Source organism: Sycon ciliatum, chromosome 3 (genome assembly GCF_964019385.1).
Source record: "Sycon ciliatum chromosome 3, ocSycCili1.1, whole genome shotgun sequence".
NCBI lineage: Eukaryota > Metazoa > Porifera > Calcarea > Leucosolenida > Sycettidae > Sycon > Sycon ciliatum.
The window spans coordinates 36,177,209-36,202,575 of record NC_088645.1 but is presented as its reverse complement, the minus strand read 5'-3'; the positions used below and the strand labels follow the sequence as shown (position 1 = coordinate 36,202,575).

Genomic DNA, 25,367 nt, shown 5'->3' with positions numbered 1-25,367 from the left:
ATCCCCCCGCCACTACTTCAACAGAAGATGGCTCCAAAGCATGCTTGGAACAAGCCATATCGAGGTTGCAAGCCACCCCTCTCAGCACATTTTTTGAAGAAATTCGAAATTTCAATGGTGGAAGATATACTATGAAGATAATTTCAAAAAGTATATTTCGCGGAGCGATCGCTCAACCTACGTCATTCAAACTTTGCAGGATGGTTCAGACGTACATGCTAGGCATGGAACCACAGAAGATGATATCATAGCTGACACACAGAGTCACACACACAGCAGATTCGTGTGCACAGATACTAAATTAGTGGACGTCGTCATCTTCTTCCCGCTGATCTCAAATGTACGATGACGTGCTATTTCGCCTGACGACGTCTCCTCAGCAATTTCTACTCCAACACTACTCCCAAGGCCGCAGAACAAAGTGTAGTGTTGATTCTGACAAGGAAAAGCAGCGGTAATCACTTGTCACTCCAAACGACAAGCTTCTCCTTGCGCCACCAATAATTTTTGTGCGACTTTTGATGCAAAAGTGACTGAAGGCATGAGCGCAATTCGTGAATTTCACTACAAGAGGCACGGTGAAATCACGTGCCTTGTGACGCAAGAATGCTAAGTCGCGCGATCGCGTGGATCACCGCTCACGAGATTTCAGAGTAACCTTCGTCAAGTGCGCTTGTTACTCGCCTTGAACGCGGTTGGTCTTGAAGTGATCACACTTGTGTTTTTACTGCGCTCAAGAACACGCTGACCGTGTTGTAGGCCTAGGAACAGGGACTTTCCCTGACCGCGAAGGTCGAAGACCAGTGAAATGATGATGAAATTACATTCTTTATGACGTAAGAAATCTCTCATGCAGTTCACGCGACAAGTTCGTGCAGCCAGTGCTGCTCGCCTGCCAGTCAACACAAAGCGACTGCGCTAGCAGCTTTTGTCGAGCATCGACAAGAAAAAAAGGGAATTTTACTGTTGGACTATGTTCGGGATTGCAGGAGGTAAGTGTGAAAGATGAATAACTCTCCATGCTGTAATGGGGGCATATTGAATGGCTTGCTGCCATTGCCACACTCCAAGGACAGTTTGCGAGGGTTCTCAGTAGATCAAGCAGGAAATACAGCTAATCTTACCCCTGCCATCATGCATGGTCTGTTCCGAGTACCGTTCCAGTCACGTTCGCGATCGATGGCCGCGTGTCGTGATCCAGGAAACGTCATCCTATGTCACAGAGCACGCGATCTCACCGTGCATCTTGCAATAAAATTCAAAAACTGCGCTCAGGACTTCAGTCACTTTTGCATCAACAGTCGCACAAAAAATTATTGGAGGCGCAGGGAGAAGCTTGTCGTTTGGAGTGACAAGTGATCACCGCTGCTTTTTCTTGTCTGAGCCAACAATACACTTTGTTCTGCGGCCTTGGGAGTAGTGTCGGAGTAGAAATTGCTGAGGAGATGTCGCGGAGGGGCGAGCTTTCCTGCGCAGGTATGACTTTGGCCGTATTTCAGCATGGTCGAGTGGAAAAATTCAAAAAGGTTTATTTCAAGAAAACCCCAAAAGGAAGATGGAGGACATGTCCTCAGCGCTAGAAGAGGTGTTCTACTATCTGCCGGTGTATAGTTCTGGCCAATTGAGGACGTAGCTGGCTGTTTTGCCAGCGCTTGTAAATTGGCTATTTTCAAGACGATTATTTGTGGCGTCAGGGGGTGATGGACCTCGTCTTCTGGGATCCTGGCGTGGCTAACCGGTACTGCTCCAGGAACTCTTCTAAGGTGAGGCAATGTTGGCTTGATGGAGTTTTGTTCATAGCTTGTTCGTATACGCTGTGGCGTGACTCGTTTCTAGACCCATAAATACTGTATTGTGATATTTCGGCCATTTCTGAGGGGTATCCAAATTTCAAGGTTCCCTTCAGAAACTTTTTCAAGGGCTTTGCACAATCGATCCACACCCCAAAGGGAACCTACCTGCAAATTTTGAGCGAAATCGGAGAGATCCACTTGCACACATACTTTGGTATTCTCAGACATGCTCTCTTAAAGTGTTAAAACTCAAAAACAAACAGCTGCAAGTTGTAGACAAACACGTTGAACACATCAGGGAACACTTGTCACACTGTCACGAGGTGTGACACCAAACAACTGCAACGATAACACATTCTCCTTCTGCACACATAGTTCTGGATCTAGTTTACCAGTATACAGAGCTTCTAACACAGCAAGATGTACCTTAGACCTTCCACGAGTCAAAATCGAAAACATATCATCACTATACAACTTGCGACAACTAGCACTGTCCGACAAATGACGCTTGATGAACAATGTCCGATCACTTAGATCCGTCACCTTCGACGCCTGTCGTTGTTCTCTTCCACTGGGCTTGTTTGTTTTGTTGCTCCGGTCCACACCTCCAACATCCGTTGATTTCATGGCCGTTTTCAATTCACTTCATGGTCTTCCTCGTTTCCTCTTGTTGATCGTTGTTCCAGTACTCCGGCTCTTCACCTTGCTTCTGGTAACTCTTCCGGTTTCTGTGAGCTCCAGTGTCACATTGGGTGGTTTTCGAGACAGTCTCCCTCGCTTCCTTACGCTAGTCTGAGATGGGCCAAGCTCCCCGCCCGTCGAGGCGGAGGCGCGCATGCGTACATCTACACTGGACGCAGACAAAGGCGTCCCAGTATCGGACTGGACAGCACATTTTGGAGGACGGCCACGATGAGGACGAGTACCACGAGCGTCAACAGGGACAAGACCTAACGGCACATGTTGACGGATGTGTGCGCCCAGGTGTTGAAGGGTTCTACCTACGTACCGATTTCACATTCTCGGCACTGAAAAATAGGTAAGGTTGCTTCTACTAAGGGTAGGTAGAACGTCCTTCTTCACACTGAACGCACGCGTCGTTCCAAGTACGACATACAATTTCACGCTCGGGTTGGTTGTGTTTATTTGAATTCGCAAACCGAACGGACTGAACATGTCCAATGACAGGGGGGAGGGGGGGGGGTAAGATGAACTGACAATGCTGCGCACCTCCTTCACGACTCGCGCAGAACCATCACCCACCCAGGGTAAGGGGTGTACCACGAGGCACCTGTCCGGTCCAAATGGTTTCGGATCCTGCGTGGTTGGTTTGTTATTAATACGTTTTGTTAGTAGTGACGAGGGGTATCCATTGTGTGTCAAAATTGATGTGGGCCGCCTTCAGTAGGACATGACCGTATATTGTGCGTATATGGCGTGTAAAATCATGTTTGTACTCATTGTCGTATGACTAGTCGACTTTTGTTGACTTTTCGTACGACGTGCGCAATCAGTAGGACTTCCTCCCTTTTGGGGTGACCTGTCAAAGCGATTTTTACTTCGTCAACACGGCAACAGCCAAGGTCGGAGAAAAAGTGATCGGTTGATTCTGAAGGATCCGACAGATCTGATTTGGATCTGGATCCGGATCCGACCAAATGATAGCCTAATACTACCAGAATATTGTCTGTCCCAAAAAATGGGAAAGATTGAAACCCTTCTTCATAGTTAAAACCAGATTTAAAATTTCTGGCATTTTGGAGCATTTTGCACAAAAACACATCCCAGCATTTTGCCTCTACTGTTGTATTGTTCTGACTAAATGTCTTTACGGTACTATCAATTTGTCGATTTGGGGGTAAATTTACATACAGTAAAACCTGTAACTAAAGACCACCGTGACTAGCGACCAGCCTGGTGCTACCGACCACTTCGCCATGTACGGAAGGTCTCACATTCAAAATGCACTGCGACTAGCGACTACCTGCTGAACGCGACCGGCGACCGCCTTTTCTTTTCCAAAAGACGATTTTTGACCCGTAACTAGCGACCGCGATGTGGGAAATCAAATGTTGCTCGGAGCTCCTTCTTGAAATTTTGCTGATTTTCCATGGTCCTGAAAGGAATCTTTCGATACTACAGCTGAACAAATGAATGCATGTAATTTTGACTGTGGAGTCGGTGTGGACTTACACTACGCCTATCAAAGTTTCAAGCACGGTCAAGAATAAACATGATAGCAAACGTCTTGGAGAGCACATGGAAAGCGCTCTCTGATCGATTTTACTACTCGGAGGAGGAACGAAGACTGGGCGGCTCTGTCACCCCAGTCATACAGACGGATCGACGATGGCATCAAGGAATCCAGAAACAAAGCAGCACCACAAGGTCCTGATGCTGAAGGATCGCGTTCAAGCAATCGAGGAGTCACAACAAGGACAGTCAGTACGATTGATCGCATGAACATATTTGAAGCCCAGCGCAAAACGAAACTTCCCCAGGGAACGTTGGACTCCTGGCTTCAGAAGTAGCAGCTGAATTTGAAGTCTGCAAAAATTAATCTTCTCTCTCTCTCTCTCTCTCTCTCTCTCTCTGTCTCTATCCATCTCTCCGTCTTTCTCTCGAAGGGTTTTTTGACCTGAAATAAGAATGACATTGCGCAAGCCCTGGGGAATTGCATTAGCTGCATTTTGACATAATGATACATATCATATAATGGGATCCATTATTATGGTCACGCGGTGCAAACCTCTAACTAAAGACCACCTGGTACTAAAGGCCGCTTTTGCTGCCACCAAGGGGTGGTCGGTAATCACAGGTTTTACTGTACTGCTGCCTTCAAGAAAATTGAAACTGCTGTGTGGATTTCCTTTACATTTCATAAAGATGTTCCTTTCATTGATGACAAAATCCATGGAAAGTTTCATGTTTCTGTTGCCACGAGAACATACCTTTTGTGTCGATTATAGAAGCTATTTTTGTCAAAACCACTACCGGAAAAGAAGAAAAAAGGTTTTACCGGGGAGGTTTGAACTCGCGAAGGGGCAAAAAGTAAAAACATTTCATAATATTTCTACTCCAAACCTGAGCAGAAGAATGCTCAGAGGACTAGTTTTCGATTTAGGTACGAGTCACCTTAAAAGAGTCAATACCTGTATCGATCAAACATCACCCGACATGGCCAAATTTCCGATTTCGCTCAAAGTTGGATCTTTTTATCCCTAGGTGGACCTCATTCACCCACTATGATAGTTTGGTCCACAGATTTCGACTAAAATGCACACTGAAACCAGTGGCGTGCACCGAGTCTTGTAAGGGGGGTTTCTAGAGTTGGTAATTTTTTTCTGGAGACCCATTGTATAAGCATGTATTTGTGCACATGCGCATGCGCATCCCCCGAACATCCCGTCGGAGATAACGGCGAGGGCTAGGGAGGAGACTAGGGGGGGGGGGGGGACTCAAGATCAGGGGTGCAGGGCACCAATGAACACTGGTGCTGATGAGATGCGGGGCTCGTCCGACTGCAATCATCAGATCATGCCGGCACAAACGCGTCTGAGAGGGCACCAGGCACAGGGGTAGAAAGGACAGAAATAAGAGTAATGAGGAATGGAGGGAGGGGACGATGTTACATGGAAATGTTGGTAGATCTACATGTACATGTATAACCGGTAGCAGGAAAAAACGGGCACGGGTTACCTTTTACATACCAGCACTTCAAAAAGTATTTGCAAAGACGCGGCAAATTAAAAATGTACTCATATACACTGTACATGTTTGTCACATTGAACCCGTAAAAGTTTTATAGGCCTAGCCGCCCAGGCTACATGAATTGTATACACTACAGTCTATAAGTATAACACTATGTCTATGGTACTTCACTAATCCACTCCATGCAGGCATGTTTGTTTCATCAAAACACTGCTTACATTCGACGTATCTTTCTTTCTGTTCTTATGACGAAGTTTTCGGCATGTATTGGCAATGTTCCACATGAGTTCAATAAAGAGTTATGGACCTTGCTTCGATGGAAGCTCGCGGGAGAAAAGCGAAGCCCCGAGCCCGAAAAAAGGTGGTTTCCAGACACCAAAAAACTCATACGGTGCACGCGCCTGGAAACAGCAAGGTACAATAATGAGGGGTCACTGCTGCTCACAATAATGGAACGCAGCCAAACCCACTATGTTCATACACCGATCCAAGTTATCTAGTAATGTTTAGCCATCCAATTTTCGAACGAATCGATCAATTCAGCCTGTCCAATGGCGGCCATTATTAAGGCCATCTTCAAGGGCTAGTAGCAGCTGGGTTATATAGCTTCTTACACATTCTCCCAGCCGCATATTCAGCATTGCGAATACCACAGTTCCTCCTGTGCTAGTCATTCTGCTGTCTGAGTATTTTCACACGAGACTTACGGCAGAAAAGGACTTGGTTGTGTCATAGCTGTGCGAATGTGGTACTACTGGCTCTGTCCACTGGACACAGAGCAATAGACGCAGCCTGAGGACCTTGGACAACTGTCTAACCATCAAGCATGTGGTTCACATCACAAATCCAAGGTTTTATTTGTATAAATGTTTTCGTTGAACAGATGTGGATGAATGTGACTTGAGGGTTGATGGTTGCACTGGTGTGGCATCGTGTGTTAACACGCTTGGTTCTTTCCGTTGCACATGCCCACCGGGATATAAGGCAAATGGCACTGGCTGTGAAGGTAAATGAAGTTACTGATGGTGGTCTCTGGTGTAAATCTCTCTCAGAACACATAGGATATGAATCTGTCGATGCATTTTGTCTGGAACGAGCTATGAAATTAATGTTCCTCAGCCACAATCTTCCTGAGTGTGCAATCAAGTCATATGGATAGAGAGATCTCCACTGTTGGGACCCGCCTTATTTCAGAGATAGTTTTGAACTTCATGCTCATCTTCACCCATTTGAATAAGGAGGCCAGCTGTCTCGTCATGCGAAATTACTGGTCAGTCGGCGACACGCATTTTTCACAAAAATTTGCGTTTCTCCTGCTGAGAGAGTATGCGTGTACTCGAGTCTCATCCTGAGCACGTTTTTTCTTCTTTTTTTCAGCTCCAGTAGCTAGCTGTATTTTTCATTGCAAAGCCGTCCTCGATTGTTGTGTTCGTTGTTCAAACGAAGTGGACATTCAATCATGAAGGCAGAGGACATAGGAGCCTGATTGGAGTTTCTCGTGGCATAGGACGGCCACACAGAGACACTTTGGGATTTTCTGAATATAAAATACCGTACGCACGATGCTGAGATCAATTTGTGCGATATCAAATTGTTCGTGATCTACCACATCGAGCAGAACGGGATCCAAACACAAGCTTACCGATGGTTAGGCTGCCGACCTGACTGGACAAATGATCCCTGGCTTCACCAGACGCCAGAAGTCGGACACCATGTCCTTTGCCGCGACGCCCATCTTCAAAAAGAACTCCATCTTCGCCGTGAAAAGGCTTTAAATACTCAATATTCTTCCGAGAATCGCGGTCTCACCCTTTCTCAGATCGAATCATTTTTTGTTGTAGCATTTGCAGGGCAGATCTCCGCCACTACTTCAACAGGCGATGGCTCCAAAGCATGCCTGGAACAAGCCATATCGAGGTTCCAAGCCACCCCTCTCAGCAAAAAATTCGAAGAAATTTGAAATCTCAATGGTGGAAGATATGGTATGAAGAGAATTTCAAAAAGTATGTTTCGCGGAGCGATCGCTCAAGCTACGTCATTCAAACCTTGCAGGCCGGATGGTTCAGACGTACATGCTAGGCATGGAACCACAGGCGATGATACCATAGCTGACACACAGAGTAACACACACAGGAGATTCGTGTGCACAGGTACTAAATTAGTGGTCGTCGTCATCTTCTTCCCGCTGATCTCAAATGTACTATGACGTGCTATTTCGCCTGACGTGTGCGGGATAGCACCAGGCATGCCTGTCGACACAACAAACATAATATACCGAACGAGGGAGCTTGGAAGCTCAGGGCCCTACGCTATGCTTTTTTGTCTTGATGACCTAGACAAAAAAAAGCATAGGGATGTTTTAAATTCTTTAAAAAATCCTTTTTTTAATACATAACCTGGGATTCGAACCCGCACTATCGCGCCCTGCATGCATCCCACGATACACTTCGCATACATACTAATTCTTCCAAGTTGCTTCACATCATGATCTTGCATTTGAAAGCCCTATTTGAATATGCATTGTGGCCAGCCGTCTTTGATGGTACGGTACGGTAGGGATAGGTACGGGAAAGGTACGATCGAGGGTAATACGACACCGTCTCCCGTACCGTACCATCAAACACAGCTGGCCACATACAGCTGCCCGCAACATTCAAATAGGGCTTTCAAACGCAAGATCATAACGTGAAGCAACTTGGAAGAATGGGTATGAATGCGAAGTGTATGGGGGAATGCATGTAGGGCGATAGTGCTGGTTCGAATCCCAGGATATGACTGAAAAAATAGGAGAATTGAAAAATTTATAACATTCTTTTGATTTTTTGTCAGGACCGGTGCGAGCACCGAAGCGCATTCTTTCAGGACACGGGGGAGATGCTGTCCGGCCCCGTAGCTTTCGACGCGTCGAGACGGCGCAGGAGGTGGTGAACATTCTGGATGCAGAATTGGACGTGGGTGAGTGGAGGATGTGGGTGAGAAGGCGCTGGGGTTTCAAGGTAGGCACGATGTAGGTCCCTGTCACCCAGGCTGCACTTGCCAGTAAAGAAGTGACCAAAGCAGTCAGCCTTCTCCTTGCTGGTAATGTGTTCCTTCCCGGCATTGTCGAGGAGGAGGGAGATGTCAGAGTTTCGGCCAAGACCGCATGCTCCTTTCAGGTTGCACTACCATGCCTTGTCGCGAAGCGAGCCACAGGTGAGTCGGGCCCGAAGGTGCCGTTCCTTCTCCTGCCTGGAGTGCTGAAGTGTGGTGGTAGAGCGGGTAACAGAGTCGATGAAGGATTGCTTCTTGACGTCATTGCCGAGGTCGTGCCGCCATTTCCTCCATTCTCTGTCCTAGATACGCATCACTTGTGTGCACTCAGGGGTCCACCACTTGGGATCAGATGAGCGGATGACGAGAGTCTTATGGGGAATGAACTGGTCCATGCCTGCAGCGATGGTATTTGTGCCTTGTAAGCAAGACAACTCTGGATCGTCCGTGATAATGGAGGCCCAAGGGACAGCCTTGCGGTGTGCTCTGAGTTGCCCCCCCCCCCCAGTCAGCACGCTCGTAACGCCACACAGTACGCGTTGTGGCCTCTCCCCGGCATGGTGACATGGTCGGGAATTGAGCTATCACAGTTCCATGATCTGAGCGTCCTGAAGGGGCAAGTACAGTGGTGCTGATGGGTTGTTGGAAAGTGGACATGATTTAGTCTAGTGTGTTGGCACCTCGAGTGGGCTCTCGGACATGTTGCGTGAGCTCGTGGGTGATACAAAGATCCTCGAGGGCATCCCCGGCCGAGGTTGACTTCGCGCTACCAAGCCAATCTGCACTATGCACGTTGAAATCCCAAGCGAGGATTACGTTCGGGGACAGCTCTTTCGCCTGATGTAGTGTATCGTCAAGTGAATCGATGAGACAGAGGTCGGTGGGGCTACAGGAGAGTGGACAGTACACAGAGCCGATCACCAAGCTTGTGCCACCACGGAGGCGGACTTTAACCCAGAGTGTTTCATGTTCTGCAGACTGGAGTTGGTCTAGAAGAGCAGAAGCAATGGTGGACTTGATCCAAACAGCAACACCGCCTCCGTGCTCGTTCCGGTCTCTGCAAAATGGGACGCCGTATCCAGGGATGGATGAGTCAAGGCTAGTTTTGGCATCAGAGAATTTAGTTTCAGTGATAATTGCTACATCTATGTCGTGCTGGTTGAGTGCATGCCTCAGGTCGTCCAGCTTGTTACGAGTGTTTGTGTGTGTGTGTGTGTGTGTGTGTGTGTGTGTGTGTGTGTGTGCACGCAGTGGTATGTGCAGCGATTTCCAATCGATAAGTTGCGGGTTCAATTCCCGACGATTATGGTCACACACGTCTTTCTTCTCTTTCTCATACTCCTAGCTCTTCTTTCATTCTCCTGGGTGGTTACCAACAGCCAGTGTATGCCGGAGTATGTGGTGTGGTGTGTGTGTAAAAAACTGGAAAAATGAAAAACAGGGATTCACTGGCCAGAAAAAACCACTTCAATCAGCTGTGTGGTGGATACCAGGCTAGAAAATAGTGGCGGTCAATTCATCAGCCTTGCCAGCTGTTGAATGGTGTAATCCCAGCACAAGTTTCTATGTCTAACATAGCTGTTCGCTATCATCGCTTCCGCGATGGGCATGTCTGAGGTCTGATGTGCGTGTGTGTGTGTGTGTGTGTGTGTGTGTGTGTGTGTGTGTGTGTGTGTGTGTGTGTGTTTACCTGCTTCTGTGCATGTGTGCGTGTGTTTTATTTTGTGGCAGACATCAATGAGTGTCTTGTGCCCTACCCACACTGTGAACATAGAAGGTGCATCAATGAGATTGGAGGCTTTAAATGCTGCCAACTCGGGTATATCGCCAATCGGACAATGCTGAACAGTGCCGGGATTGAAGAATGTACAGGTTAGTACTGTGGATCTTCATGCAGTTTTAATTCTTGGGAGAAACAATACTTCCAGACAGATGAGTTACTTCCGCATGGATTATTTGTATGAACTAAAGGCACATGTGTTTACATCTAGTTTTGAGTTGAGAGAACAATCATCAAGTAGAGAATTAAGTATATATTTGCCAGGGGTGTTCCTCCCCCCCAGCGCTGGGTGACAGTAAGCCCTGACAGACAGAAGAGATAGACTAACGGATGAAGAGTATTACTCCAGCGGAGGACGAAGATCAAATGACAAATTCAGTCTGTCATAGTAAGAACTAGAGGTGAAATGACTGAGTTGATAAGTCGATTGGCCAGTTGATAAGGTTGAGTCGATATAACGAAAACCCCTTATCAACTCGTACATATGAGAAAACGATACATGTGAAGCGGCCTGCTCCCCCATTCCCCGCAACAACACGACGCTCTGACTCATTGGTGTACGGGAGGGATTGTTATTATCTGATACTTGGCGAGAGAACGGGAGAAGAAGACAAGGAAATCACAAACGACTAACAGTTATATCCAGGATAAAAGGCGAACAGATCGAAACGACCAATGAGCCACCAGTACGTACGACACACATGACAAGAACCAAGACAGCAACGCCGTGGACGAATCACACCACTCTTTCACACCTGGACCTTACTCTCACAGCGCATGCTCCACATAGTCTACGCATGCCCCAACAACCAGTAGACAAATGCTCTCAGGCGGATGGAAGCAGATTCCCACACTCAACAACACATACTCCTGCATGCACTACACATACCATTTTTTTTACTAAAACCCATGTGGTGCACACAATGGGAACATGCAGCAGCCAGGGTGGTGGGGGCCAGGCGCGCTGTCGACCAACTAGCCTCGACATCGTCACGCTCTGGACGCACCCGATAAAATTTAATGGAAGTGAGAGGGAAAGAGAAAGAACAGGGGGAGCAGGAGGGGAGGGGTAAGATTGAGAAAGAGAGAGTACATGAGAGCGTGTAGTTCAGCAAGTTCATATCCGTCAAACATCACGCCCTTCACACCACTCCCAATATCTGGCACACACTGCACCACACCCATACGCACAGAAGACCATAATTATATATGACACTGAATTGGACAAAACGGCCAAGCTTGGCCACACCAAAACACGACACATTACTTGAACCATTTCCACCTAATTCTACTATTTTTTCCGCACACACAAATTAGGCTTGTACAAACACTGATTAATGGCTTCCAAAACTTTTAACTGTTGTCCATTACCATGACGACCACGTCACAACACAGTGAAAGAAGTCGGAATATGAATTGCAACAATCAGGACTAGCTAACAGATGATTGTACACTGAAGACTTCCTACTACGAAACCTATGCACAACACCAACACTCTCACCGGCACTCTCACGACCGCTCTCCTCGTCGCTCTCCGCTCATTTGCTCCCTTTGCTGCCTGCATACATCGTCGGGTACTCTCTTTGTTTCTTCTCCTTCAGTTCAAGCATGCCCGAAAAGCAGCAATTTTCTAGGCACCGTCACTGACATAACCAATGTTTTGAAGAGATTGACCTGCAATCCAGGATTGGCCTTGAAGCCGGGTGTACCTGCAATCCAGTACTGCGACGGTCAAGACTACTGGCCATTTTGCGTTGGTAAGTATCTGATATAGTTAACATTCATTGATGGTTTCATTCCACGTAGAGTAACGACGTCATAGAGCAGTGTGTTATATTACTACCACCCCGCATCATTCTATTTCCTATTTCTATTTTTCTCCTCAGCTTCTTCTTCATAAGCTGTTGACGGAGACTCCCTCGATTTAGGCTTAGGCCTGTGGAGAATCCATAAATGCAAAAACAAATACAAATGTGTAGTTCAGCCCAGTGTGTTGTGCAAAACCTACTGTATACGAGAGAGACTGAAGTGGGTGCACAGACTCTGGTAAGTGGATCCACTTTCAATTCTCAAATGGCGAAGTATATTGCTACGCTGAAAGCATTGCAGTTTTGAGTGAGTGGTAAATCGTTGGGGAGCTACTGCTCAGCGTCTAGGGCGATTTACGAAAGCTGTTATTTGTCAACTGCCAACGTCACCAGCAGTAAGTCCTCACCTGCGTCCACTTGAATATAATGTGCATACTATGAAACACTGAAAATTGAGTATGATGTTTTGCAGTACTATTCTCTATTGTCAGAGTGTGTAGTAGTTTGTAAATGTCGTGTTGTATATAGTGTTGAAACGATCTCACCGGATACTCGTTAGCTCGCTCGCCAGAACTCGGCTCGTTTGTGCGGCCAGCTCGTTTGCACTAACGAACACCGTACACCGTACTCCGTACACATGGCAGTACATGTCGCCTGGGGAGTCGTAAACTATTTTTCGACTCCCTGGTCGATCGAGAGTCCAGTCCCGCGCAAAGTGAAAATCACTCGCAGTTACAGGTGACTGTATGCCTGCACGACACTTGAGTTGTTTCAGTTGTCGTTGCAGCTTTGGTGGACTCTACTGATGTCTTGTTCCGCATCTTTTTTTTTTTTTTTTTTTACTACGTTCACATAACCAGCTCGAAAAGAATAAGGAAAGACAATGGTACGGAGACTAGGACAAACGTGGGTACTAATGAGCAGGCGCTGCACCGAGACGCAGCAGTGATGGTGGGGCATTGATGACTCTGCCGACCTGAGGTCTCGGCGTCACGGCCAAAAACACGGACCAAAAACAATGAAAAAAGAAGAAGATAGAGCTGTACAGGTGAGAAAGATGCAAAAACCCAAGGCTTAACACGAGCGATTGTGGGGGAGAAACTGTCTTAGCGTCATACTATTCATAGGGAATCGACTGCCCAGAGCCAATTTGTGCTGCGAAGATGGCGGTAAACATTCGTTTTGAATGATTGCATTCTCTTGCTGAGGGGAGGCTGGGATAGGAGAGCTGCAGGGAGGGAGTTCCAATCGCTGATGCTGCAGTGTGGGAACGAGCGCTTCAGTGCCAGCGGGGCAGATGCAGGCAGCTGGTGTTGGAGCTGGTGGTCATGGCCACTGACAGCACCGTGCTTGCTGCGAGTTCTGGGGTTGGTAGAGATGATGTGGCGCGGTGGCAACACAGAGAGCAGCTGCGGAGGACCAGGCAAGTAGTGCAGCTTGTACAGGCAGGCAAGCGAGGCAACAGTGCGGCGGATGGCCAGGCTGGGTAGGTGTGCCCCAGGGCCGATAGCATGAAGCGCGCGGCGCTGAACATTGTTCAGATGCTGGAGGGGGATCTGCTGACCTGTCGCAGGATATGCTTCGGTCACCTCTCCATTCGAGTGAAAGTTACGCTCAGTCGTTTGGAAGTTTTCTCCCGCGATGCAGCGAAGATCAGGGCTACTTGCAATCTTTGCAAAAAGGTCAATTCTTACAAAGGCTTATCGACGACGGCGCTGAAAAGACATATCGACACCAAACAGCAGTCCGAAGTGAAGCAGCAGCAACCCCAAATGCCGGCGGTGATAATTTGAACCAGCTGAAAAAAATCGAACTTAGAAAAAGAATTATTCCAAAAAATAATATTATTTGCCACATCAATGAAACTCGTTAGCTCGCTCGATAGCTTGCTCGTTAGTGGAACTGATCGCTCGTTTGTTATAGATACGCTCGTTTCAACACTTGTTGTATAGCACCAGTAATTTAAAATATTCCTGCACTACTCGTACCAGTCCTATTGTGATGAATGCATGCACGTGTGCCCATAAGCACATGTGCACAAATCTGAACTGATGTGTTGCCAGAGAATCACACTATCCTTCTACCCTATTCTCTATACCGTACGCGTCTACATGCAATTTGTGCAAGTCGAAAAAGAAGCTGGCTAGAAAAATCAAATTTTCTGTTGTTTTAGAGATTTTTCTCTCAGTGCTGGACAGTAGCGACTTTCACAGGTCAAGGAAGACCAGTCGTTGGCCAAGTACGACAAATTTCCAGGTTCGAACGTCCACCAAACACCAGGTCAAGAAGATAGAGCTCGGCACAGCAAGAAATGCGCTGTGCCCCAAGACCCAACCTGGACAAGAAGAGTTCACTGCGGAAGACGTTAGTCTTCAGTAGTAGCTGCCTTCCGTCTACGTTGCACAGTTTCAGCCTGACAGCTGCGTTTTGTGGCAGCATTGCAAGGAAGTGCTGCTCTACGCACGTGCAAAGACAATCTGAAGGAGATCGTATCGCAAGGAATATTGCAAGGAATTTTCTATCCAAAGTGTTAATTAATCTCTGCATGGTTGGTTGTTGGTTGTTTGGTTGTGTGTTATTTGAATTCGCAAACCGAACGGACTGAACATGTCCAATGACAAGGAAGCGAATGAAGTCCAAGTGACCCAGGAATGGGGGCACAGATGAAAAGAAATATGGGAACAGAAGGCTCCCAGCAAAGGAAGAAGAGAAAAGAAGGAAAGAAAAAGAATAAAGGAGAAAAAGAAGAAAAAGAAGAAAAATTGTGGTCAAGGCGAGAAGAAAGCTTTTAGCAAAAAGAGAAAAGGGGGAGACACATCGTGGTCATGGCCAAAGCCGGAGTAGCAGCAAGACACAGTAGACATAACAACAACAGGAACAAGCACGCATGAAGTATGGGCCATGCCGGCCCAGAAGCGGGAGACACCGACAGGAAGAGAGAAGAGAATAGAAAGTAATCGAAGCATTGCACATCTACACCCCACATCCACACACCCACACATCCACCTCCACACCCACACCCACACCCACACACACATACATGTACATAACCACACCTACACACACACATACCGGTACACATGGACTCCATGCCCTGCTCACCAAGAAGGGACAAGCCCATGCCGAAGTGATCCATACAGGACACATGCTCCTCGATAAGGTGCAATTTAGGCGTTATAATTGCCCGGCTTCCTGGCGACGATTTCCTGACGACAAGTGGCGAGTAAATTTCTAATGTGGTCGACCAATGTGCCCTTTGTGCTGTTGGAAATAGGGGTTGTTGTGGAGAAGATCGCTCTGCAAGCTGCGTACTCAGAAAGCAGACGATGGTACCTCACATGCTGGGATTTAGCTGTTTGTGCAATATTGGCAAGCTCAGCTTCAGCTGCTGGTGTGTTGAGGGTTGAAGACTTCGGTTGTTTACAACCTGCACTGGAGCAGACGTCAACTCTTTGAGCACCTTTGCGTCAAGAGCACGGTGGATGTGGTTGCCCACAAAGGCACCAGCATGGTAGGCTTGCCTTTTGATATTGTTCAGGAGGTCGCTCGTGTCACTGACATGCACTCTCGTTTTGTGTTACATGAAGCTTTGACTTTCGTTAGGGTTCACACTTTTAAGTCACAGGCTTTGTCTTCACCTTCTTTCGCGCCTGCTGATGGAGTTCTTGGCATGCAAGTGTTATAAGCTGGACGTTTTCACTGCAGTTGTCAGTTGTCTATAATAGACTATAGTGCTTACGAGTTCGGTGAAAGGCTTCAAGCAATTGCGGCTTGGAGCAAGAGTTTTCTAACAGAGTTCTCTTGATAGTCGCGAGCTGGTCCTTTGTGTGGTTTTGGTGTGTGTCGAGGCAGGAGCACGCCTCAACAGAACATATTGGTAGCGGAGGATGGTCGAGTCAACCTCGTAAGTGCTGAACGTTCCACCTAAGCGCAGCTATGGAGTCTCCAGTCGAAGAGGACAAGGAGAAAGACAGCCAAGCCGCGGAGGACGGAACCGCCAGCACCGAAGAAGCAAACCACCGAGATGAACCAGCGGCAGTAGAGAACAAGCGCGAGAAGCTTAGCGAGCTGCTTAGAGAAAAAATGGTAGCTAAAAAATACTTCACCAACGCGCGGCAGACACTTCTCGTGCGCTCCATGAATGGCGGAGTGCGAGGAGAGCAAGCTAATGACGAGCTAGCCGAGCTAAGCTCACATTATGACAACGCCACCAGTGCTATCATGAACCTCATCAGTCTGTACAGCTCAACCAACGAAGAGAAGTGCATGGAAGTAACGCTGCGGGAAGCGGAATTGCTCGAGGAACGATTCACCACCGCAACCGAGAGCATGTTGGAGGACGAATGTGGGCAGGTACGTAGTTACGCGGAGGGAAATGACTACCTGGGCGTCTCACAGCGGCCCCACCCAGTCCAGGCTCGACTCGAACTAGCTTCGGAGGTCGGGTACGTGTACAGCAGATCTGCCGCAAGCACTATGCCCAGTTGGTCTGGTGCCCGGAGCTACCTGCACGAGCACGGCAGAAGTTCAGTTGAGGCCTCGGAGTCTACTGCTGCACGTGGACTAGCGTACGACTACGGCTACCATGGCTACACGTACGAGCCGACGAGTCGATCAGCCGGCGTAGGGCAAGTTGCAGACGAGCACTGGGAAACGGAGTACGGTCTTGCTGAAGTCAGTGAAGACAATTTCAAGGCGGTCAGCGAAAGCGGACCGAAATGGGCACGGATGAGTTGCGACCAGAGACGCCGTTGGTCCACAGAGCGCTCACTCCGTCTCAGACCCAGGTCAGCGCTAGCAGAGCGGCAAGAGGCTCGCCTTTGTCCATGGCTGTGGCGCAGGTTGGAGGGATCGGCGCGCCAGCTGCTGCCGCTTTAGAGTCTGGCGCCACCGGGCACTTGGACAGCTCGAACAGAGCGACAAGCGGTCCGCCTTTGTCCGCGGCTGTTCCCCAGATGAGCACGAGCAGCGCCCCACATGCGTCAGATCCAGAGTCTGCACCAGTGCCTGCAACGCTATTCAGCGTAACCGGCAGGCCGCCTGGATCCGAGCCTGCGACGCTATTCAGCGCAATTGGCAGGCCGCCCGGATCATCCGTACCTGCAACGCTATTCAGCGCAATTGGCAGGCCGCCTGGATCCGAGCCTGTGCACACGTCGGAAATTCAGACCAGCGCGGACAGCGCACAGCCTGTGACCTCTGCAGGATCAGCGCCTTAAGGATTGATCAGCGAAAACAGCGCAAACGGCATTGGAGCGATTAGCATGACCAGCAACCTACCTGTGTCAACGGCTGAAACGTTAGCACTCCAGATTGCCAGCGCCAACAGCGCAAATGGAATGAGGCCAGAGATGCCTGCATCCTAGCAGACAGTCAGCGGAAGCAGCGCAATCGACAGGCTGCCTGGATCATCCGTACCTGCAACGCTTTTCAGCGCAATCGGCAGGCCGCCTGGATCTGTGCCTGCCATGCTTTTCCAGCAATCCATTTACACCTGCCGCACCACTACTCAGTCACCAGTAATTACATCTGCGTCTCGGCAGTGGGCTGGTGCCAGTGGTGTGGTCGGTGTGCACACTGTGCCAGCAGCTAGTCTGTGGAGCCCGCCCGCTCCACAGGCCATGGGTTTGCAACCAGCAGGGTCGACTGCCGCACCAGTACCGGTGCCATCAGTAGCACCAGGCCAAACACGGCATCAACAGTCATCGGACGAGATATTCCGGCGGCTGAAACCCATACAAATTCCAACGTTCACAGGCAACAAGAAAGCCAATCGTGCCTGGAGAGCAGCCTTCATGGCTTGTGTTGGGCAGACGAGCTCAAGTCCGGAGGTGAAGCTCCTGCACCTGAAGCAGTATTTAGGTGGAGAGGCATTGGTTGCCATCGAGAGCCTAGGCTACTCGGCCCATCCCTACGAAGCCGCCGTAAACCGAGCCAGGAAATTTGGTGGCGAGCAGAGGCAGACAAACCTCCAATTTGAGGAAATAGAGTCGTTCCCCGCCCTCCAGACAGTCCGGCCTGGAGACATGCAGAGATTCGCCGATTTGCTGGATGTGCTGATAGTGAACATGGTGGATGCAGGCAAGGAATATGTTATGTTATGTTACCTTTATTTTACTTCGCCATAGGTACAGGCATTGCTGCCTTCTTGCTGTGGATCATTAATGATGCCACAGCTCCTAGGCTATGATGAAAAATATAATAGTATGATAGATTAATATGATAAGATGTCATGACTGTCAGCAGGACAATTATAAAAATACCATGCAGCAGTGTATTTTATGTGTGTTGTGGTTGTACATGTAGGTAATATTGATGATGGACAGGGCACAGAACGTACTCGTGTGTCAATAGCTAATGGTGTTGCAAACCACCAGTTCTCAATTGGGAAAGGCTTTCGCGCTTATGGCATTGTATTCGTCGCAATGTTGTCTTTCAACTCCGCCGTACCGCTGATGTTGCTGCATGGCATACGCTATATGCGCTGTGTGTGTTTTGCTGTATACGCTGTTATGTCCAGTTTTATATGCGTATGTTTTTGCATGTATGCTGTTTTTGCATGCTATAAATAGCTGGTGTTATTAGTGTTCATTGTTAATTATTCGATGAAGTGAAATATACTGTCTAAAGGAAAAGTGTTGTCCTCGTGCCGTGTGGTCGTACGATCCTGACAATTTAGAGAATCTTAGAGGGTTCACAACATTTGGCGACCACGCCAGGATAGGAGCGAGCATGGCAGAGGAACTATGGAACAATTTGGAAGCCAGCTTTATCGACAATGGAGAGCGGTTAGGATTAGAAGGCGAGTTGTTGAAGGTACATGTGGAGCAGAGGCTCCAACAGTACGCGGAGCGTGAGGAGCGCAGTGCCAGACGGCGAGAGGAGGCGCTCCGCACCGAGTTTGCCAAAACACTAAAGGAGATTAACGAGCGCATCGCCAATGCGCATGAGGGTGAGGGTAAAGCCGCGATGGGAGGTACAGAGGAATCTCCCAGTCACAGCGGTGGGCGTCAACCGCTGATGAAAATCCCCTCATATGATGGGACGCAGCCATTGGAGCGTTATCTTGACCTGTTCGAGGACATCTGTTCCAAGAATGAGTTCGAAGAAAGCGAATGGCTGCTGCGACTGCGCATCGCGCTAGCGGGTAGCAAAGGGGAGAGGATATGTATTGGATGCAACAATTACGAGGAAGCAAAGCGAGAGTTGCTTGCCTCGCTCGGAAAGACTCCGGATAAAGCGTGGAAGACATTGCTGACAGGCAAGCAGCGGTCAGATGAGTCGTTTCATCAATACGTTGTCCGTGTTTGCCGAGAGGTAGAGGTGTGGGCCACACTCGCTATGACAGAAGATGGCGAGGTGGACACCAAGTATAGCGCCGATATAGGAAAAATGGCCCCGGTGCTGCAAGCAATGGCAAAGCAGGTAATCTTGGAGCAATGCGGACCTGAGATGAAGACGTACCTGGTCGAACGGCAGTGCTACGGGATGTCTCTGCGCCAGGTACAGGAGCACGGCGCGTCTTACCAGGTCGCACACGGACGACAGGGTGATACTGCCAGGAAGCCAGTAGAACGATCCGTGCCAAGGCCCACGGCGTCGGCACAGTGCATGGCGATATCGGTCGCAGATGCAGAGAAGCAGCTAAAGTCGCTGCCACAGGAAGGGAGAAAGGGTTTTCTGCAGCGCGAGAGACTCTGCTGGAACTGCCTTAAGTATGGCCATATGGCCAGAGAATGTCGGTCAGGCGCGAGATGCACGAAATGCCAGAGGAAACACCACCTGCTAATACATGATGTGTTGGATAGAGCAGGTTACAGCCGGGAGAAACCGACTGAGATAGTAACGGAGAAGAATGTTGGATCGTGCTGTCTACACTCGCCAAGTGTGCGGCTGATGACCGGAGTGGCACGAGTTGAGGGAAGAACTCGAAACGCGAAGGTTCGCGTGTTCCTGGACTCGGGTGCTGAGGCGTCATTCGTGACTGCAGCGTTGGTGTCAGCAATCAATGCAGAACACATTGGGGTTGAAAATGTAGAGGTGAAGCCGTTCGGCGCGGAACCAACCCAACAGCGCATGGATAAGTACGCCATCACGATCCAGAGTAGCTCTGCTAGCATTCGGGTACGCGCGTTCGTGAAACCAACGATAGAGCTGGACCTGAAGTGCGCTAGTCCGCAGACCATTGCGCAGTGGCACAGTTGGGGAGTAGAGCTGAGTGACCAGCCTCAACAAGGGACATCAGACGAAATACATATGCTGATTGGTGCAGACTATATCAACGCGGTACTGCACAGCAAGAAGGAAGTTAATGGTGAGACGGTGTGGAACACAGAGATAGGTAATATATTATCTGGTCCAGCGTCTGCACCAAGTCGTAACAGTCAGCCGGTGACCGTGTCATGTGTCACAGCCCACATCGACAAACTATGGCAGTTGGATGAACCTCCAGAACAACATCAGCACCTGCCATCTTTCCCGCTATGTCGCCAGGGCAGCGGGTACCAAGTGGGTCTCTTGTGGCGAAATGAGCGTCGCCCAACGGATAACTTTGCTCAAGCTAGAGTCATCGCAACGCGGCTTCTTGAAAAGCTGAAGAGGAATGGGAAGCGTGCGCTCTATGATGATGTGCTGATCAAGGAGTACCGTGAGCTTGGAGCAATTGAGCTGGAGCCATGTGAGAGCGATGCCGGGTACTATGTACCGCATCATGGTGTATTCCGCGAGCACGCTGCAACCACGAAGTTAAGAGTGGTGTTCAATGCCTCGGCGACGGCTCCAGATGGCAAGTCGTTGAACGACATGGTTGACCCTGGACCGTCGCTATTGCCGAGTCTCGCAGGTATGCTATTACGGTTCCGTGAATATAAGAGCGCGCTGCAAGCGGACATCCGCAAGGCTTTCTTCATGGTCGCGGTTAATCCCGAAGACCGTCCGTACCTGCGTTTCTTGTGGCCCGGTCGAAGCGACAGCGATGAACTGTTAACCTGGAGGCTAACGAAACTGCCATTTGGCGTAAACTGCTCGCCGTACATGCTTACTGCGGTGATTCAGCATCACTTGAAGGAGCTACGGGCGATGTCTGCACCCAAAGAGCGAGATCGTATTGATCTCTTGCTCACGAGTTTCTACGTTGACAATTTGGTCTCTAGTGTCTCAAATGCCTCGGCAGCCAAGGAGATGCAAGAGTTCAGCGTGCGTGTGCTTACGGATGCTGGCATGGAGTTACGCAAGTGGCGAGGCAACGAAATCCCGTGCGATCCAGAGGCCGGAGATAAAGTCCTCGGTGTGAAATGGAAAACCAGTGATGACTTGCTCAGCATAGCAGCGCTAGGCGAGTCCGATAGGCCGTCTGTTTGGACCCGGCGATCCCTCCTCAAGTGTGTTGCATCAGTGTTTGATCCGCTAGGTCTAGCAGCACCGGCAGTTGTGCCAGGAAAGATACTGCTACAGCAAGCCAGGAAAGTCGGAGACGACTGGGATGATATGTTGCCTGATGGCATCGCAGCCGCATGTGCGCAATGGTGGGGAGAGTTGGCCGAAGTGGTGAGCATTGACATACCACGTTGGATTTGCTGCAATCTTGACACGCCGATTGCGCTTCATGCCTTCGCTGATGCCAGTGAGAAAGCGTTTGGATGTTGTTTGTATGCAGTCGTCAATGGACAGTCGCACTTGGTATTTGCCAAGGCCAAAGTGGCACCTGTGTCTCCGCCCACGTTAGCCCGCCTTGAGTTACAAGCAGTATGTCTAGCGGCTCGCTACGCTGAGTTTGTGGTGAAGGAGCTGCGTGTGACCGTCATGCAAGTCTATGGCTGGACTGACAGTCTCACTACCGTTCATTGGATCAGTAATCCATCATACAAATGGAAAACATTTGTGGCTAACCGCGTCAGTCAAGTCCAAGAGATATCGAAGAAGGTCGGCATTGTGTGGAACCATTGCCCGGGCCTTCACAACCCAGCAGATTTACCGTCGCGTGGGAGTAGTGCACAGCATATCCGTAGTCCGTTCTGGAGGGGCGGACCAACCACGATCACGGAGCCCAATGACTGGCCCACCGCACCCTCAACCGCAGCTACAGATGAGTCCAATGTAGAAGTACGAGTGTCAGCCACCACCTGTAGTCGAGAATCTGATAAGGAATGGTGGCTCCGATTCAGTAAATGGTCGAGGGCACAGGGCATGGTGACTCGGATGTTGCAGTGGAAGCACACTGAGCCTCGTGCTGAACTCTATTTTGCAGCAGACAACGTATTGTACCGCATCGTTCAAGCCGCATGTTTCGCTGAGGATCTTGAGCTGATCAAGCAAGGTCAACCAGTGAAGCCTGGGTCGAAGGTGTATCAGCTTGCACCGTTTCTGGATGAGCATGGAGTGCTCAGAGCCGGGGGACGACTTCAGCACAGCGAGTTGGCGTATGGAGCCAAGCACCCAGTCCTGTTAGGCAAACATCATCTGACCGAGTTGCTGTTGGAGAAAATGCATGTTGAAAGGATGCACCAAGGTGTAGAAGGAGTCTTGTCGTTCATCCGTCAGAAATTCTGGATTATCGGTGGTCGACGGGCGCTACGCAACATTACTCAGCGATGTGTTACCTGCCGCCGCTACAAGGCTAAGGCTGCCTCAGAAGTCTGCCCGCCGCTGCCGGAAGACCGAGTTGTTCACGAGAGGCCGTTCGCAACTACCAGCATCGACTATGCTGGTTCGTTGTACGTGCGCCGTGGTGAGTCATCTCCGAAGGTATGGATAGCATTGTTTGTGTGTGCCACCACCAGAGCAGTTCACTTGGAGGTGGTCGATAGTTTAAGTACCGAGTCATTCCTGATGGCATTTCGGAAGTTTGTCGCGAGACGTAGTTTGCCGTCTCGGATCAGGTCTGACAACGCTACAACGTTCAAGGCGGCATCTGACAAACTGAGTGTGCCATGGATGTTCAATCCTCCAGCTGCACCATGGCATGGAGGCTTCTATGAGAGAATGGTTGGAACAGTGAAGAGTGCCTTGAAAAAGGTAATGGGAACAGCGTTTCTGAAGGTCCAGGAGCTTGAGACCCTCTTGTATGAGGTTGAAGCAGTGGTGAATAGTCGTCCGCTAACTTATGTGTCTGATAGCCTGGATGAGCCACCAGTAACCCCTGCAATGATGATGGGTGACATCTGGATGTCGTCAGAGAAGCCAGCAGGTACCCTGGACGCTGCGCAGATGTCATCGAGATTGCGTTACCTCAGTCGGACACTGGATCATGTTAAGAATCGTTGGGAGGTGGAGTACCTAAGTCAGCTGAACAAACACCAACAGACCATGTCGCGCCCTTTAGCTGTGGGTGATGTTGTCTTTGTTCTCGATGATACCAAGCGCAAACAGTTCTGGCGTTTGGGACGGATCATCGAGTTATTCCCTGGTCGAGATGGTAAGCGTCGTGTTGCCAAGGTTAAGTTGAGTACCAGTACCCTGTTGAGGCCGATCCAAAGGTTAGTGCCATTAGAAGTATCGTCACAGGACGTGGCTCCTGGGCTTGCCGATACCGCTCAACCTGCTATCGTCCCTCAGCAGCCAGCGTATGAACCGTCAGCACCGTTACCACCACCACGGCAGCAGGAGATGACGCGTTCTGGGCGCGTAGTCAGAGCCCCGGATCGTTTTTGACTTGTGTGCATTGTTGTACGGCGGTGAGAAGCCCTTTGGTGGGGAGAATGTTGCAAACCACCAGTTCTCAATTGGGAAAGGCCTTCGCGCTTATGGCATTGTATTCGTCGCAATGTTGTCTTTCAACTCCGCCGTACCGCTGATGTTGCTGCATGGCATACGCTATATGCGCTGTGTGTGTTTTGCTGTATACGCTGTACAGTTTTATATGCGTATGTTTTTGCATGTATGCTGTTTTTGCATGCTATAAATAGCTGGTGTTATTAGTGTTCATTGTTAATTATTGGATGAAGTGAAATATACTGTCTAAAGGAAAAGTGTTGTCCTCGTGCCGTGTGGTCGTACGATCCTGACAATTTAGAGAATCTTAGAGGGTTCACAACAAATGGAGTGAAGTGAGATCAAGATCTGAAAGAGATTTTTTGAAATGAGAATATGAGCTGGGCGATGGTCTTCTGTTCCGACAGCTGCAAAACAAGCTGCCGATGCCCATGCTGACCCAGCTTAACCGTTGGCGTCACAACAACACGAAACCCAGCAGTGTACCAACGCTGTTGGAATGGGTGGCCCTCGAGGCAGAATTCGCTACTGGAGCAGCGGAGATGGCCCACGGAGTCAGTTCTGCGAATGGTCTTCATGCAGCGGCGCTGCCGACTAAACCAGCTCCTGCAAGAAGTCGGCCAACGTTCGGTGGCAGCTCCGGAGCCCTACGCGTCGTCATTCCTGGCCTCTGGTCAGAGCGCTGCCAAAATCCAGTGTGCCGTATGTGATGCGCCCCATCACACATGGAGTTGTGACATCTTCAAGAGCGAGTCGCCCAGCAGGCGGTGGGAAACAGCAAAGAAGAAAGGCCTCTGCTATAGGTGCCTTGGCACTGGACATCGAGGGACATCCTGTACCAGAAACAGGAAGTGTGGTGTCAGTGGCTGCAGTCAGACACATCACCAGCTCCTTCATTATCGTCAACCGCAGCAGAAACGGAACCTGTCTGAAGCAGCCATAAGCGGTGATGCAGCATCGTCAAGCGCTCCCACAGCTTCAATCAGCACAAGAGGGGCAACAACACCTGCAAGAGAGCAAGCCTCTATTAATTGCTCCATCCAAGCATGCGACATCACGGAAGGGGAGCCGGATCTGGGAGAAGATCGGCCGTGTGGAGTACCATCAGTCTCGTTACGCATCCTCCCGGTGTCGCTTGTGCATGAAGGAGTACGGCTACGGGTCAACGCTGTGTTGGACGATGGCAGCACTACCACCTACATAATCACTGCAGCTGCCGGTCAGTTGAGGGTGGCAGGAAGACCGCAGCAGGCATCAGTTTCTCTTCTGAGTGGGCTGACGGAAACATTCGTCACTACGCCGGTCAACATCACAGTGGAAAGCGCTGACGGAACATTCCAGTCCAAATTAACAGCGCTAACCATTGATAACATTGCAAGCGACTTAAAGGCCGTTGACTGGGCGAATGCGGCAGCCCAATGGGACCACCTGCGCGATGTTCCCTTCCCGGCTCTCACCGAGAAATCAGTGGACGTTCTGATTGGCAGCGATCACAGTGAATTCCATTCTGCCTTGGAAGAAGTCAATGGCAAGCCA

At 49.5% G+C, this 25,367-nt stretch overlaps 1 protein-coding gene across 1 annotated transcript in view; it reads left to right on the top strand.

Annotated features, from left to right (window-relative positions):
• The first annotated feature begins 973 nt into the window (after nucleotides 1–973).
• The window catches only part of LOC135813031 (fibrillin-1-like), a 37,644-nt gene continuing 13,250 nt past the window's right edge, over nucleotides 974–25,367 (top strand). Inside the window, exons 1-5 of the mRNA XM_065326250.1 lie at nucleotides 974–992; nucleotides 6,388–6,510; nucleotides 8,334–8,459; nucleotides 10,266–10,406; nucleotides 11,916–12,071. Of these exons, the coding sequence (XP_065182322.1) occupies nucleotides 974–992; nucleotides 6,388–6,510; nucleotides 8,334–8,459; nucleotides 10,266–10,406; nucleotides 11,916–12,071 (565 nt within the window). The remainder of the gene's footprint in view (nucleotides 993–6,387; nucleotides 6,511–8,333; nucleotides 8,460–10,265; nucleotides 10,407–11,915; nucleotides 12,072–25,367) is intronic.